The following is an 18082-nucleotide window of genomic DNA, read 5'->3' as shown; positions in this document are numbered from 1 at the left end:
GGTTTTTATTTCGCATAATTTCGTGAATGGGTTTCGACACATTTCGACTCGTTGAAAGAGAGGCAGGAACAACAGATGACGTAGTAGACTGGAAATGGGGGCTAGACTTCTAAAGCCTGAAATACAACTATTTGTAGAGGCCCAACGGACACAAACCAGACATTTCGCAGTGTGTTCTACAAATAACAATTTTCAACCGATAAAGGCGGCGGATGGGACCTTTGCCTTGTGGCACGGAAAAGGCCGCTGCACGCGCGGTGATTTGACGGGTTGGATTTTCTGCATGAAAGGCCCGCCCCCTCACACGAGGCCGCGGAGTCACTCAAGAAGAAAGTCCACCGGCGTTGTCTTATTGTTCATTAATTTGCTTGTGCGAGTCTGTGGGAAAATTGGGAAGCCGGGAGACTTTTGATCTCTGAAGCCCTCGGGATCCCACCCATTCCTCGCTGGTGTTGGCGAGGAAATGATAAAGTCACAATTAAGGGCTGACCCCGACTTGGGATGCAAGCATACAGTGTACTCCACACCCGCCATGTGCGAGCGGCGAGTGTTTATAGAATCTTCATTAACAGGGAGTCTAGCAAGATAACCGGGCTAGGATGCAAGGCAGCCATGACAGTGATAAGATGGATCACACAACCGAGGGGGCTGACAGCTGAGAGAGACCTTGGGGAAGGCAGAGTCCAGGGAGAACTCATGGACGAAGCAGGTCCGGGACGGCCTTTCTCCGCGCCTTTGCTATTATTACCTTGGACACCCTGATTTTCCTGCGCATTCACCCTAAGGAATCTCAACCTGCTTTGAAGGACAAAAATGAACACTTTGGGCCTGTTGGCTGCCTTGTCTGTTCTTAATATCACCCCTGGTTCCGGGAGGGGCAATCCCTTAGGGGGCCTGAGCAGGACAGAGTCACCCGAGACACCCACGAGTCCAGAAGGTGACCAGCACTTAGACCTCAGCGCATTTTTGGAGAACATGAAGGAGGATTTTCTGAAGAGTCTGAATTTGTCTAATGTCCCCTCTCATGAACGCATTAAATTGGAACCGCCGCAATTCATGATTGACCTTTATAACCGCTACGCCATGGACAAGTCCTCCACCCCATCGTCCAACATTGTGCGGAGTTTTACCATGGAAGGTAAGTAACTTGTCTGTCAGATGCCTTTAAAAGATTACACTCCAGTAAGAGTATGTATGTACTGGTATAGGGTCATGAGACCCCTCTCTGAGAGGACATTTGAATGTACATCAAATATAGGTACCACTTTAACAAAGTGCACACATTAATATGATCAGGAAAATACCATACTAACAGTGTTTATATGTACCCATGGTTGTTGTGAGAGAACGTTCTAACAATATTTATGTACAGGATCAACTAGAGATAGCACTTACGGACTATGTATGATTATACTGTTGCTGGGAGACCCCTCTCACTGATTAGGTAAGTTTCTATGGTAAGAAATAGATCCCTCTTACAGACTACAAAAAATGTGGGCCATCTCCACAGTATGTGGTCAGTAAAAGCCACATCACTTTTTAGAAATGTTGTGTGGCCGCTGGAGCCATTCTCATCCAATTTCATGTGTCACTTGAAACGTATAAGTTGTTTGGAAGTGGGCGCAGTGGTACTTTGGGTGGATTGGAGGAGTTAGATGGCAGACATGATATTGAATAGACTTAGGTTAAAAATGTATTTTCAACTTTTTGCCATCTCTTTTGAATGATTTCAATTGAAATATTAATCAAGAAAACACACTATTGAGGAAAGCACAATTTTCAGAGACGCAGTGTGAGGGAAGGAACATTTTGTGGGTGGGAATATAGTGTAAGAAATGACAATCTATCGAAAAAGAATGTGTTTAGGAGAACACAAGAAATAGGAAAGCAACGTATATAGGAAAAACCATTAGTTTAGGAGAGCAGGCTAATATACTTTTTTTTAATGTTACCTGGTCATAACAAATTGAACAGTCTCTCTGTACAACCAAAAAAAAATTATGCAGAAGATTACACTTCGAAAATAAATCATTGTGCAGAACAGTACATTGTGTAGGAAAGCATAGTGTGTAAAACTACACTGTGTACAACATTACAGTAGGCAGACTAGTACATTGCATAAGAGAGTAAGTTGCAGCAGCGAGCGTGTTGTCTCCAAGAGGATAATGCATAGAAGACCAACTAATGTAGAGTTGTGCCTTCCGCAGGAAAGAATTTTGTGTAGTATGTTACTAAGTAGGAGAAACATTTGTGTAGGCGAGCATGGTGTTGCAATTAGCATGTTACTTCAAAGAGTGCACTGTGAATAAGAATATGTATAGCGGAGAACCATATGTAGGAGTCTGGGACTAAATGGTGTATGTATGTTGAAGGCCAGACTTTGATAGTAGAAGAAATTGTGCTGGAAAGCACATTGTGTATTAGAGCATGTGTAGGACTCTAGGTTTTGTAACATAGTGCACTGCATAGAACACTTTGTGTAGGGGAGAATACTGTGCAGTAGTACACATTATGCTGGAGAGCAACAGGTGTAAAATACATTTTGGAACAGAGTAAATTGTATAGACATCACGTTTCAGATAGAAAATCTTTAAGTAGAATTTCCCTCAGTGTAGATAGAATATGACGTGTTGAAGAACACACTGTGATGTTGCTGAGTGCTCACAGATTTGCCTATCAAATGATCACTCCTTATCAGATGTGAACCACACAAGTGAAAATGTGTAAGACAACCACATGACTGTAACCAGTTCATAGGGCTTTACGTTAATTCACACCAAGCAAGACTAAAGATGCGAAACGGAAGTGGAAACCCTGAAAAATGTATAGATTGTACAGATGATTGCTTGACCTTGGATGGAGATTCTGAAGTCTTAATTATTTCTCAGAAATTCTATTGGCATCTGCCTATTAGTCAAACACACGTATGAGCAAGGCGATGTTTAGTTATTTCCAAAAGAGTGCATGGATTTCTTGGAATCTAAAGATCAAGGGCCATGTTTACAATGAGAGTGACTCAGTGCGTGCCGCAAGCCATTTGGCTGTACCACACTGGGTCACTTTCTAAGCACAGGGATGCAACATATGTACAACAATATGTCGCATCCCTGTGCTTTCCCCTGTGCTGGCACACATAAGGCTGCCATGCGCCGGCGTACGCACCCTTGCACTATGGTGCAAGGATGCCTGCGTCGTGGAGAGATTATTTTTGTTCAGGGACACCTTCCTGCACAAAAGCAATCAACTGAGGTGAGTTCCTCTTTCCATCAGTGCTGTAGAATACAGCACGCATTGAAAGATGAAAAAACATTTCTCCTTGTTGCGCCTTGCTACGCCACCCCTACGGTGGTGTCGCATTCTGACGCATTTCGAAGTTTACGATTTCTTGTAAATATGGAAATGCATTAGAAAACATGGCTGATGCGTGGGAACACCCACAGCAACACCCATGTCACGCCCCTTACACGCAAAATGTTACTTGAGAAGAGGCGATATTTACAAGCACACGTAAAGCCGCACAGGATGGCTTTACGTGTTCTTGTAAATATCAGGCAGCAGGTTGCGCCGCCGGTGCTTCACCCAACGTGACCTACCGGCGGCGCTGGGGGCTTGTAAGTAATCCCCCTTGTCTGTAAAATACAGATTACTTTCCGGGTTGCTAAAGAATATCTAGCACAATGTTTTCTGCAAACATAATGTGACTGACCATGATAGAGCTGACTTGTAAGCTCTCCATGTCCCTTTATCCCAACTCGGACATGATACACCAGTCGTCTGCCGACATGCTTTTTGTACATTATTTCTTACCATTATGCTACCATGTTGTATGGTGCTGTTGTTTTCTGGCTAGGTTTACCTTAATAAAAATTATGATAGTAACAATAATAATAATAATAACAACAACAACAATAATAAAAACAAAAATAATAATAATAGTTATCGCATTACTACTATTAATAATAATAATAATAGAACTAACACCAACAAAACAGCAACAATAACAACAATAATAACAATAACAACAAAACAACAACAAAAACAATAACAATAATAATAGTGATAATAATCAGTATATTAATAATTATATAGCCAGGTGAATGTCCTCATAAATAGCTCTGAATTTCAAATAACTTATTTGTTCAGCTGAGAACTAGGGCAAACGTTCAGTTGGAGCTTCATGCGGCTACACCTGGTGCAGTCCTTACTCTTTCTGATGGCTTGATTTCTCACCTTCTGCAACTTAACCTCTTCCATGCTCATGATGGCCGGGAGCCGTCACACGTCATGGTGGGCGTGTGCGCTGGATGGTTCCCGGCAATCTGAATTCCAGCCCACTAATGAAAACTTCCGCACAGCACGGAAATTTCACGTGCACGGAAGGGGTTAACAATGTGTTTAGAGGGATTTAAAAGGATTTCTCGGAAAAGGAGCTTTCAGTGGTCCTGGCATGAAATATTTATTATTATTTATTCACAATTTCATATAGGGTGCACAAGACCAAATTTAGTATCTGAGCTCTTTATACAGGGAGAGTTGCTGCTCACTACAAGCTGTTTACAAAAGAACAGTTACGTAGATTTTAAACAACTGTCTCACTCATGAACGTAATCTATGCTACAGTCTTGTAGATTCGCGCAATAAACAGAACACGCAGTGTCGGCGTAAAAGGTCATTTTATTAGACCAGGCTGCGTAATCTGTACATAACAATAAACATAAACAGGTAATAACATCAAACCACCACTCACACTCCCCTCTCATTCGTTTCACTCGTTCCACCTCATCACAAACCCCTACAAGCTCCATACCATAAAGCAGCTCTGGCCTAAACTGGCAACGCTATAGACCGACCCAAAACCACACCTCCAACTGCCGGGTGGGTGAGTGTCCTTTCTTTCTCCCTCCCGATGGTGCCAGGAGCAGGAAGAGGAAGTTCCCTTCCTCCCCTGCGCCTATATACCCACCCCCAACTCCTCCCCTTCCCCTGCCTGTCCTATCCTGCGTGAAAGACCCCGGGGGAAGACTAGTCTGCGACTGTGCTTCCCCCGGGGCCCGGCACCGCGCAATAAACAGACCACGCAGTGTCGGCGTAAAAGGCCATTTTATTAGACTAGGCTGCGTAATCTGTACATAACAATAAACATAAACAGGTAATAACATCAAACCCCCACTCACACTCCCCTCTCATTCGTTTCACTCATTCCACCTCATCACAAACCCCTACAAGCTCCATACCATACTTTATTCCTGCCCCTCAATCACTTGTCATCCAACCCACTCCTTGCGTCCTTCCAGTCATGCCTCTATCCACCATTCAAACTCCCCCCCAAGGGATGGGTGTGCCCGCTCTTGACCCCCCTGTCCCTTCAAAGTACCACCAACCAGAGAACCCCCTGTAGGGCGGTTCCCTGCCCCACCCGTCCTCTCAGGTCTGTCAGCCCGCACCAAGCACACCTGCACTCACTCCCTGCGACACCAGATAGCCTCATTCCATAACTTGCTCACTACATCTCTCATCTCCATCATGTAATAAGCATTGCCCATCTGTGACAGTGTACTCCGTCGTCCCTAAAAACTAAAGGTTCCTCGAGTCGAATCCCTCCGTGTGCAATCACTTTGATGTCCTTGTCACCACAGTATAGTCTCATTACCCTGTTGAGCTTCCTTCGTGCCTTTTCGATCGCCCCATGCTTCATAGCCCCTCTCCACACTTTCCTGGGGACCAACTCTGTCCAGGCAATGCAGGTCCCTGCAAGCCTAGATTTCAGCACCTTCAGGTCCCTTTGCATAAGCTGTAAAAGCGCCAAACCTGACAGCTGCACCAAGTCATTTTCTCCCAGATGTATTATCAACAAATCCGGGCATCCCCTTTGGAGGGTCATCTTCGCGAGCCAGGGCAGTAGTGCCCCCCATCGCATGCCACCTTTGCCCCACCATTGTACCTCGTGCAAGTGTTCTTTCAGTTCCAGGTTACGGCCGTAAACCTGTTGCTCTGCATATTTGGACGCCCAATGCATAAAGGAGTGCCCAACAATCCATGTCACCGTCTTACTTCCCGGTCCACCCAAGCAACCTACGAAGAAAAAGATGTTAGAAACAAGAACAGCAAAACCATGAATCAACCAACAGCCTACCTGGGACCATCTCATTTCCTCACATACCTCTCACAACAGCGTGACTTCCACCGCCCAATCCGCCTAATCCTATCCCAGGACCACCCCAACCTGGCCGCAGCTGTCGCGGCCCCAATCCTGAAGGAGGGAGTCCCGAAACCAGACGCATCCAGACCCAATTGTCGCAAAGCCTTGCACAACACAGCCAATAATTGGCCCGCCGTCATTCTCGCGCCTAATGCATGACAAAAAATTTCCCCACGTGCCACACTCACCGTCCCCAGGAAAGTCCGCCATTCAACCACAGGGCATACTTCCCCACCCTCCGTCTCATTCAGCCACACCCACTTACCCCTGCCCAACTGATCAGTCTTCGAGCACCGCAACCAAATACCCAAGCGACCTCCATCCACTCGAATCTCCTCGAACAACCTACCAGCCATTCTCCTTGTACCCAGCAACTCAGACACCCTGAACGCCCCGAAAAACATCCACACCATACACAAACGAAAAAGGCCAACCTCAACCAGGTCGTAACAACATTCCGGCAACACCCCAACCAGCCGGACCAACAACTCAAAAGTAACCGCTTCCCGCAGCCTACCTCCCCCCACTCCTGCATTCCCTGCCCCAACCCCGCAACATCCTGCTCACGATCACATCTTTAGTCGGATCAAAACCCAGAAACGAGGCACAGTAAAAGGATATCCCTGCCAATTTACCAGAAATCGTAGCTGCAGTCAAACCCCTATCAATACAGTCCAGCACAAACCGTCTCAGCCCTTGTTCCACCTCAGACTCAACCCCCACGACACAATCCAGATTCCAACCCATGAAAGCACTAAATTCAGACCATGCCAAACAACACGTCCTTCTCGTGGTGTCTGCTACAGAACCCTCCACCAGGCCAATCATCCTCACTCCCCCAAGGCCCAGATGCTGGCCGGCAGCTCGGTCTTGCATGTATCCGCTCCCGGCGCCAGGTGCCGAAACGGCTGCCACTGCGAATGAGACAAAGCATCCGCAATGTCATTATTCGCCCCAGGGACATGCTTTGCTCGAAACACCACATTCAACCGCAAACAAGCCAACATGAACCTCCGCAACAGCCGCAGCACTCTCAGGTCCCTTGCCCTCTGATGGTGCACCAGATCCACCACCGTCATGTTGTCCACATGGAAGAGCACCGACCTGTTTCGAAATTCCTCCCCCCACACCTCCAGTGCCACCAGTAAAGGGAAGAATTCCAAGAAAGCAATGCTCCTCCCTTGTTTGAGCCATGGGGCCGGCCAGCTCTCCGCACACCACTGTCCGTCCCAGAAAACACCAAACCCCGCTGACCCAGCCGCATCAGAGTAAATTTGGCATTGCCAGGCGGCCCTGTCCTCATCAAAGACCAGGGACACACCGTTAAAGTCTTGCAGGAATGCAATCCAGGTCCGCAAGTCGGCCCTCACCCCCATGGAAATCCTGACTCTGTGATGTGGAAGAACTGCCCCTGACATGGCCATGCCGAGCCGCCTACAGAACGTCCGCCCTGCATGCACCACCCTACACGCAAAGTTAAAGAAACCTAGGAGTTTCTGAACCGCTCGCAAAGGAATCCGCTTCTCCCTAACCGCCCATTCCAAACATTGTATTGTATTGTATTGTGGCATACTTGTATAGCGCGACCTGTCACCACCAAGGGCATCCTGGCGCTTTGACCCATAATCCAGTGAAAACAGTAGCTCAGCCTATCCTGGGAAAAAGGTGAGTTTTCAGAGCCTTTCTAAAAGCTAGGAGATCTTCAAGGCTTCTCAAGGATATTGGCAGAGAGTTCCAGAGTTTGGCCGCCGCTACTCTGAACGAGCGGCCGCCCATCCTCACTCTCTGGAATCGCGGGACTACCAGTAGCCTGGACGACGAGGAGCGTAGAGCTCGAGATGGATGATACCAGGCAAACATTCGCCGCAAAGGGATGGGGCCCAGGCCATGAATAGCCCTGAACACAATACACGCTGCTTTGTAGTGCACCCGCAGATGGACCGGCAGCCAGTGAAGTTCTCGCAGCGCTGCCGTAGAAGAGCTATGGTAGGGGCGAGAGAGGGCGAGTTTGGCAGCAATATTTTGCACCCTTTGCAACTTGCCCAGAAGTGTTACCGGGGCCTCCAGAAGTAGTGCGTTACAATAGTCAAGTCGACTTAGGATGGTACAACGCACTACTTCTGGTCTGGCTTGCTCAGGGAGGAGAGGTAGAACCTTACGCAGCATACGAATCAGCATCATACATGTGGAGGTGGTCTTGTTTACATGTAGATCCAGCTGCAAGTTGGGCCCAAAAGTAACGCCTAGATTGCGCGCTGATTGTGCAGCTGACACCGTCTCTGAGAAGGACGGAGGCCAGAAGTCAGCTGGGAGATCTCGAGGAACTCGATCGGTGGAGCAGTGCAAGACCTCTGTCTTTGTTCCGTTGAACTGTAACGAGTTCAAACGGAGCCATTCCGCTGTCGCCTGCATGCACCGGTGAAAAGTCTCCAGTGTGACTGCGTCCTGTCCCTCCAGGGAGAAGACCAGCTGGGTATCATCCGCATAATTAAATGCGGAGATACCAAAGGATTTAATGAGCTGGACTAGAGGGCGGAGGTAGATATTAAAGAGTATAGGGCTGATGGCTGAGCCCTGGGGTACTCCTTGTCCCACTCTCCGCTCCTCTGAACTGAAGGGGGGTAACGAAACCCGTTGTTGACGGCAGTCCAAATAGGAGATTAACCAATCCCTGGCCTTGTCTTTGACTCCGCATTCTTCCAGCCTAGAGATCAAGGTGGGATGGCTGACCGTGTCGAACGCGGCCGACATGTCGAGCAGCACCAAGAATGCTGCCCGACCACTGTCGACTCGCGCCCGCAGATTGTCTAGCACGGTCACCAGCGCGGATTCCGTCCCATGCGCTGGGCGAAAGCCGAATTGCGTCTCATCCAACCAGATGTTCCCTTCTAAGAAGCCGGACAGAGCGCGGGTGACCAATTTTTCCATGATTTTAACCGGAAAAGGAAGCAGGGAGATTGGCCGGTAATTAGAAAGGCATGCAGGGTCGAGCGTAGGTTTTTTTAAAAGCGGAGATACCACTGCCTTCTTCCAGCAACTTGGTACAGTAGCTGTCTCAAATGACTGGCAGCAGATGGCATGCAGGGGCTGGAAGAGATCCTCTTGAAACACCTTCCATAGTTTTGGAGGAAGAGGATCCAGAGGCGAACCAGATGAAATCGTACGGGCTAAATCGCCGAACTCCTTCAGAGAGGGAAGGGGAAAACTACTCAGCTGGGGTCGACTGGCCTCGCTCGCCGGAGCTCCCAAGCTGAGGGCCGGATCCAGAGAAGAAGGAAAAGGACTACTCTGCTGGGGTCGACTGGCTGCAATCGCCGGAGCTCCCAAGCAGAGAGCCTGATCCAGAATGGGAGAGGAGGAGCTACTCAGCTGGGGTCGACTGGCCTCACTCGCCGGAGCTCCCAAACTGAGAGCTGGCTCCACAGAAGAAGGAAGAGGACTACTCTGCTGGGGTCGACTGGCCACAATCGCCGGAGCTCCCAGGCAAAAAGCCGGATCCACAGAGGGAGAAGAAGAGCTACTCAGCCATGCCAGTATCTCCGCCACTTTGGCAGCAGGGAGGCGCGCCAGCCACTGCACCGAGTCCAGCTCGATCCCCAGAAACTTCAGGCAGCAGCTGGGACCAGCCGTCTTCTCCGGTGCCAGAGGCACACCAAACTGAAGGGCCATCCCTTGGAATCGCGACAGGGCCCTGCTGCAATCCCCGGAACCCGCCCTTCCCAGGAAGAGAAAATCATCCAAGTAGTGAGTGACCTCGCGGCACCTACTGACTCGCACGATGACCCACTGCAGGAAAGTGCTGAATAGCTCGAAAAGAGCGCAGGAGATGGCGCACCCCATGGGCAAAACCTTGTCCACATAGATGGCCCCCCCAAACTGCATTCCTAAGAGCGAAAAATCCGCCGGGTGAATAGGCAGTAAACGGAAGGCTGACTTGATGTTGCATTTCGCCAATTCAGGCCCCGCCCCACACACCCTCACCAGACGGATCGCGTCATCCACCGACGTATATAGCACTCTAGAATCCTCCTCTGCAATAAAGTCGTTCACAGACTGATCCTTCGGCCATGACAGGTGGTGTATCATTTTGAACTCACCCTCCTCTTTCTTTGGCACCACCCCCAATGGAGAGATGATCAGATCATCCAAAGGCCAGTCAGTAAACGGGCCAGCCACCCTTCCTTCCTCAACCTCCTTCCTCAATTTAGAAGACACCACACTCAGCAATTCCTTAGCAGATCTCAAATTGTCGGCCCAACGGTGCACCCTAGGACCTTGGTAGCCCACTCTGAAACCCTCCGTGAAACCCCAGAAAAGCCGCGCCGCCGCCTCCTGATCCGGGTAGCACGAGAGCCACGGGGCTATCGCCTCCACCTTAACCGGTGTAGGTGCCCTTCTGTCCAGGGTGGCCCCGCCCTTTGGCGTTCCTCCACTGTTCAGAGGGCGTAGCAAGGGTGAGGCACTGAGTAAGGACATGTTTCCTGCCGCAATTCGAGCACTTATGCTTGAACTTACAGGGATACCTGGAACAATACCCCCTATTGTAGCTCCAACAGGCCCCCGTGGAATATCCCCTTGGCTTGGACTGTTGACCCGAGACAATGGTGTTGGGCACTGTACCTCCACCCGCCCCGCTTTGGGTGGGACGCGGCGGAAAAGACCGATACACAACCGGCAAGCCGCTGGCCGTGTGTGTGGACGCAGTGGAGTGCGTTGACCCCATCCACTGCACCCATAGTTCCTGATCCACTTACCCCCAACTCTTCTCGGGATTCGCACTGACCCTGGCTCTAAACTCCTCATCATAACTCAGCCAGGCAAAACCCCCGAACTGCATCTGAGCTTTGCGAATGATGTCCATATATTTGAAAAGCGCAATCGCCCTGTCCAAATACTTTTCTCAGTAAATGCTGGCATAAATCAAGAATGCTGACGTCCAGTCCTCCATCGTCACTGGCACCCTAGGGCGCCTCGTCAGCTCCCACTCCTCCTCTTTGGAACCCTCCTTAGCCTGCACCTCTCTATGCAGGAGCTTAAATACATCCACAAATTCATGCCTCCAGACCGTGCCCTGAGTTTCTCTGAGAGATGCGAGCCCAATGGCATTGCCAAACCCATATACGGTAGTTTCTTCGGCACCTTCACTCCTTTCTCCTCTTTACCATCCCCTTTGTCCGTTTGCACCCCCGTCGTCACCGACTTACCGTCCACCTTCTCACCATCCTCAGGTGGACCGCCCGATGGCTTCTCCACCTCCCGCACCGAACCATCCCCAACTCCCACTGACCTGCAAGTCCTCTTACGCCCCTCCCCCCCCGTGGACCGTCAACCCAGGCTGCCCACCAGGATCCCTTACCTGTGAGTGCCGTTCTCCGTTCCCTGGGCCTTCCTCTGGGCACCGCCACCTGGACCGCCGCTGTCCCGGCCTTGGTCTTTGTCACCGTCGGGGCCTGCAAAACACCAATGTCGCCGTTGTCCGCAGCGCCCCCTAAGCCTTCTGCGTCATCCCGCACCTCCCCTTCTTCAAGCTCATCACTCTCCACTCTGTAATCCAATTCATGCACCAGTTCCAGATCCACCGCGCACTCTCCACCTCTTTCACAGCTCTCTTCACACCTTTCTGCACACCCCATGCGCACGCATGCCAGTCTCCACATGCGCGCAGGAGCCAGAGCCCTCGGAGGAGGGACAGCCGCCGCAGACTGCCCTGCTGCTTCTGTCCTGCGTTTTGGAGCCGTCTTGCGCCCCGCCAGGTACCCCCGGGCTCTGCCGACAGCCGCCGGCTTGGATCCCCTCCCGCCCCTCAGGTCGCTCCAGCCTGAGTGGGCCCCAGCACCATCGGGCCTCAAAGCCGTCCTGGCCGTCCCTACACCAGCCATAACTCTCTTGGGGGACTCCTCCACGGCCTTCTTGGCCTTGGCTCGCCTCTGCGCCTCCTCTAACTCTGCCTCCCGTTCCTCCTCAGAGGTCGGGGTAGGAGGCCCCTCAATTTCGGACCCACACACTGCTCCCACTCTGGCCCTGGTCTGCTCCGCCCACCTAACCTCCCGGATTTGATCCAGGAGCCTCTGCTCCCTGTTCCTGTCTTCCCAGGACATGGTGCCCCAGATCTGTGGTGGTGGGGGCGGGCAATAGCCCATGAAACCCACCCCGGGTGGGAAACAACCCCCTAGGACAGGACCCGGGGCCCACCCCCCGCCAACACCCAGAAATCCAGGCCCAGGAAACACCCCCTCCTCCACCGGCCTCCCAGCCGACTCCCGCCCCTCAGGGGCAGGGGTGGGCGCCCTAGAACTCGTAGACAGGTCGATGGGGGCATCATCCCATTGCCCCACGACCCTTGACCCTGAGCCCCCAGCCTTGACCAACCCCAAGGACAGGTCTCCACATGATTCCCCTTCCTCAAAAGCTTGGACCGCCCCTTCAGCCCCAGGGTGGTCCACAGCAACAGCAGACAACCGGGTGCCTGGCCCTGCCCCCTCCCCCACCTCTACAGTCACTGGTGCATTAACCTGGTGCTCCTGTTGGGGCTCTGCGCCCCCCTTAACATTTCCTGAAGTCCCGGGCAAGAACTGGAGCGGGGGGAAGACTCGCGGGGGCAGGCTCTTTCGTTTCCCGCCCGCGCCGAGTCCATCGGTGCTCCGACCCCCCCTCGCCCAGCCGCCGGTCCCTGCCCTGAAACCTCATCCTCCTGACAGGCAATGACCGCCGCCGTGACCCTCGCCGAGGCCGCGCGCGGGGTCCTGACGCGCCGACCCAAGACTGGCCCAACACACCTGGCTGCAGGAGATCTTCTCTCCCGGCACGCGCCAGCAGCAACAGGGCCGCCTGCACTTTCTCCGCCGAAACTCCCGACATCGCCGATTCATACGCGGCCGGCGTGGGAAACTGTACCTGCTGCCGTCAGACAGCCACGCGACGTGAGCAAGTCAAAAATCACCCCCGGCCTACTCTAAACACTGACCCTAAACTGTGCACAGTCTCACTTTCTTTCTCCCTCCCGATGGTGCCAGGCGCAGGAAGAGGAAGTTCCCTTCCTCCCCTGCGCCTATATACCCACCACCTAACTCCTCCCCTTCCCCTGCCTGTCCTATCCAGCGTAAAAGACCCCGGGGGAAGACTAGTCTGCGACTGTGCTTCCCCCGGGGCACGGCAATATGCAACGCTTAAACTGCTCTGGTGGTCATCGGCGCTGGAAGTAGGGTTGGGTAGGAGGCGTGGATGTGGGGGAGGGGCTGCTGAAGCACATCAAGAAAAAAACCATGCTGAAGTTCAGAAGGTGACCTAGCAGCAAAGATGCCTTTACCTTTTGTCAAATTTGCTGCACGTTCAAGGTCAAAGGTCAAATGTCAGGCTACGTTTTTGGACAAATTAACGCTTATTCGATTAACATGAGGATCAGTGTTTACTTTTCAATCTCTGACTATAGTGAGGGGGTTTTGTAAGTTGTACTATCTCCCAATCGTGCTGCAGTGCAGGGAGTAGGAAAGGAAAAGGCCGTAGGATGTTATGTGCAGATGATAAATATTCACCGAAATCCCATTTCCACATGCAGTTTTATCAGTAAAAGTGCACGTCTGTGCAAATGTAGTGCCAATTTTAAGGCAAAATGAGCTGTCTGTAAAGGGCAGTGCACTACCATACCATCCTTTAGTAATATATTTGCAACAGTGGGCTCCAAAGTGCACCACTTCCTACATTACACACCCTTACCACTTGGCTGCGGAATGTTTGTGGCTCAATTGCTGCACTTGTTCCTTTAGCGGTGCTTGGATTTTTCACAGTCGCTATGTCTTGGGTGCTGTAGCGTTGATGGCAGCACCCCCACTCTGAACATTCGTCCAGTGCCACGGCCAGTGGTTGCAGGTGGCAGGCACATCCTCTCATTGTTGGGGACTGGGACTTATTTTTCATCATCAAAATTTGATGCAGAGGCAGAAAGGGGAGAAAGAACAGCGACAAAGGGAAAAAGATGGCTGAAAAAGAACTTGCAAGGATGGTATAAAGAGACGCGAAGTATAGACTGGAGGAAGAAAGGGGAATGAGGTGTAATCAAGACTAGAGAGCCTTGGTATTTTGGAACCCAAGCAGTTGGCAGTGCAGTGATAGGCTGCTATGAAAACTTTCGGACTCCTGCACTTATGCTATTATTATTTTTTACAAATTAACCACTGAAGAACTGACTGATTCCATTCAGCTATCAGCTTGGGAGGTATAGTACCAGAATATCATAACCAAAGTGAATTCTTAAAGAAATATGGGGCCAGATGTAGGTAAGTTAATTTTATCGATTCATAAATACCGAATTTTACCGATTCGGTATTTCTAAATCGGTAAAAAGAAGGGGGAGATGTAGAAAGAATCAGTAATTGTATTACCGATTCTGTAAGAATCGGTATTTACCGAATCGGTACATACCAATTCGGTAATGCCCATTGATTCCTATGGGCATTGAAGCCCATAGGAATCAATGGGCATTACCGAATCGGTATTTACCAATTCGGTAAATACCGAATTTTTCAAGGGTGCAGGGGGTGTCACTTTGACACCCTCTAGCACCCCGATTTAAGGCATGTGTGTCATGTGGCACACAGACATGCCCTAAGGGCATGTCCGTCTGTCACATGCCATAGGTGTGCATGCACACATGTGCATGCACACCTGGAATCGGTATTTTACCACCCAATTGGATTGGGTGGTAAAATACCGATTCGGTAAGGCCTGTGGGACTCAGAAGAGTCCCACCCACATTTCAAAATTACAGAATCGGTAAAAATACAGATTCAGTATTTTACCGATTCGGTAAATTTACCGATTCGGTAAAATAGGCCACCTACATCTAGAATAGCCATTTACCGGTCGGTAACGGCCGAATCGGCCGTTACCGGTCGGTAAATGTCTACCTACATCTGGCCCCTAGTGTCCTATATTTATGTTACAAAAATATCACCCTCATTGGCGTTCATAAAAAGAATCTATTCCAATGAGGAAATATTTTTTTAAATGATATATTATTCACAATGTTTCTGCCACCCTATATTTTTGCTAACTATATTCTGCCACAAAAATATCTGGGGGAATACCCTAGGTACAATTTAACCATGAACATGTTTCCCTTTTATTAATGTTGGGCTGGATGTTTTACAGTGATTGTTGGTGCTGTAATCTCCCCCAGTCTTTGGGCCCGATTCACAGAACTAACTTAAGACAAAATCCTAAGCTTACTATCATTTTGGTATTCACAGAAGGCACTTACTCATTTTGATATTAACAGAAGGCACTCACTCCTTTTGGTATTCACAGAAGTTAGGAATCCTAACTTTAGGACTTCTAAATGCCTTCTGTGAATACCGAAAGTCTTAAAGTTAGGATTTTTCTCAGTTTAGGAGTAGTAAAGTTAGGAGTCCTAACTTAAGGACTCCTAAATGCCTTCTATGAATACCGAAAGTCTTAAAGTTAGGATTTTTCTCAGTTTAGGAGTAGTAAAGTTAGGAGTCCTAACTTAAGGACTTCTAAATGCCTTCTGTGAATACCGAAAGTCTTAAAGGTAGGATTTTTCTCAGTTTAGGAGTAGTAAAGTTAGGAGTCCTAACTTTACTACTGCTAAACTAAATTCAGTTTAGGAGTCCTAAAGTTAGGAGTCCGAATTTTACTACTGCTAAACTGAAAAAACTCATAACTTTAAGACTTTCGGTATTCACAGAAGGCATTTAGGAGCCCTAAAGTTAGGAGTCCTAACTTTACTGCTCCTAAACTTAGAAAAATCCTAACTTTAAGACTTTCGGTATTCACGGAAGGCATTTAGGAGTCCTAAAGTTAGGACTCCTAACTTCTGTGAATACCAAAATGAGTAAGTGCCTTCTGTGAATACCAAAATGGTAGTAAGTTTAGGATTTTGTCTTAAGTTAGTTCTGTGAATCAGGCCCTTTGTGATTAGAGGAAGTTGTGATAATTTTGGGCCTCCAGGAAGATTTGCTGGCATCTATGTGTGACCAAACATTAATGTATATTTTAAAGTAGAACTTGGGAAATCCATCCCAGTGTTGAGTTAGAGGAGCACTATGCTATGTTCACAGTAACAGAGGCTGAGGAGAAGCTGAGAAAGGCATGTGCTAGAGGCTTGTTAATTTAGGGCATCTGGTAAGTGTTATCATATATTTGCAATGGTAGTTTAGGTCCATCACTGTAAGTCTGTTTGTCGCTAATGCAGAAAATATTTTATTTCAAGTAATTCTTGCAGTCATTTGGGTACCTTTATTTGCATCATCTTAGAAATTGTTGGGAGATTTGATTTGCTGTGGTGGTTTGCTAAACCCCAATCAGCAGTGTTTTTAGTAGAAAGACTTTTGTAGTTGGCTTATCAACTAACATTGCTTTCAGGTCACTTGCTGATCCTATCTCACATCAGTTGTTATTGTGTTACTAAGTTCTTTAAAGATATGTTAAGTGAGATTCTATGCTCAAACAGGGAGGGAACTGTTATCTTACATGCAGTGTACCAATAGTTGCATCTGACCTTTTACATTTTTAGGGCGTAAGTGACCTGCACTGCTGCCAGCTCCTCCCTTTCCAGTCAGACAAGCAGGCAGAAACTCACAGACAAAGGGCATGCTCATTCGCACACTTTCACTAACACACACACACATTCACAAACAGGCAAAGATTCACTTAAGCTCACTAACACAAATACATGCACACGCGTATATAGAAACTCTTAGCAAATGAGCGCCTGCTGGTCCTCACTAACCTCCCTATGGCTTCACATCTCCTGCTATCATCTCTTCTGTGATCAGGCCGGACTGGAACCGGAACCGGCCCTGGCAAACGCTCGGCCGGCCTGGGGGAATGGGGGGGGGACTGTTGCTGGGGGCCGATATTGCACCTGCACCGGCAACAAAACGGCCCCCAGGGCTCTAAAATAGTCCCCACTCTGGTGGCCCACCGGTGAAATGGCCATTGGCCACTATCACAAGCCCAGCCCTGCCTGTGATGGTCCTGGAATGATTATGCTCAGGGCACACGTCGAGGATACACACAGGTTGACAGTGTCTACCCACTCTTTTCACAAGGTGGACTCCATCTACCCAGCCAAGAGGTTGAGTCCCACCACAGAAATATGCTTAACTTGTCCAGAAAAACCGGGACACTTTCAGCAGCATCTGTACGTTGTACACTTTCATTTCACCCAGCAACATGCGCACAGGGATCAGGCTTATCAGATTCCAACTGGGCCCACAACATAAGCTGAAGTTAAGGAGTCATCAGGCCTCATTTTGTTGGAGTATCCTAGCTGGGAGCTATTGGGAGCCTCACACCTAAATCAAATGGTGGGGGTAGTAAAGTCACTCAGCTTATCTCTTCACAGATACTTAAGAGAAGCATGCTTTTGACTTTGTTCACTTCCTGCATATAAGAGATATGCATGCACTGTAAGAATGTCAGATGTGTTGGTCTTCCCCAGTATTTACACATATAAAAATTTAAATACCACTATTTAGCTTTATTTATTATATAGCACTATAGTGCTACTCATCCCAATGCAGGGTGTCAGATTGTTTTACATCACATGTACACCGTATGCATTGACAAAAAACCATATGTGTGTAAATGCATGCACACTATTCATTACATAAGTCAGTGAGGGTTTCAAGGTGTAGGAGCCACATGTCCTTCATAGCACATTGTGCTATATTAGAAGTATTACAATTTAATAACTGCAAGTCATAAAAGGATCTCTGTGTTAAAAGCAGTAACCCACTTCCCCATTTACATAAAATAAAAATCTGCCATATGTGTGTTACAAGCTGTGCTTTGCAGGAGACATATTAACATTTACATATCCTTGTACCCATCCATCCATTCTTCATCCATCCACCAATTCAC

At 49.0% G+C, this 18082-nt stretch overlaps 1 protein-coding gene across 1 annotated transcript in view; it reads left to right on the top strand.

Annotated features, from left to right (window-relative positions):
- The first annotated feature begins 678 nt into the window (after positions 1–678).
- The window catches only part of GDF2 (growth differentiation factor 2), a 33928-nt gene continuing 16524 nt past the window's right edge, over positions 679–18082 (top strand). Inside the window, exon 1 of the mRNA XM_086921786.1 lies at positions 679–1138. Within this exon, the coding sequence (XP_086777912.1) occupies positions 814–1138 (325 nt within the window). The 5' untranslated portion in view covers positions 679–813. The remainder of the gene's footprint in view (positions 1139–18082) is intronic.

This window comes from Lissotriton vulgaris, chromosome 5, assembly GCF_964263255.1.
Source record: "Lissotriton vulgaris chromosome 5, aLisVul1.2, whole genome shotgun sequence".
Lineage (NCBI taxonomy): Eukaryota > Metazoa > Chordata > Amphibia > Caudata > Salamandridae > Lissotriton > Lissotriton vulgaris.
The sequence above is the reverse complement of the archived record's forward strand: the minus strand, read 5'-3'. Positions and strand labels throughout refer to the sequence as shown.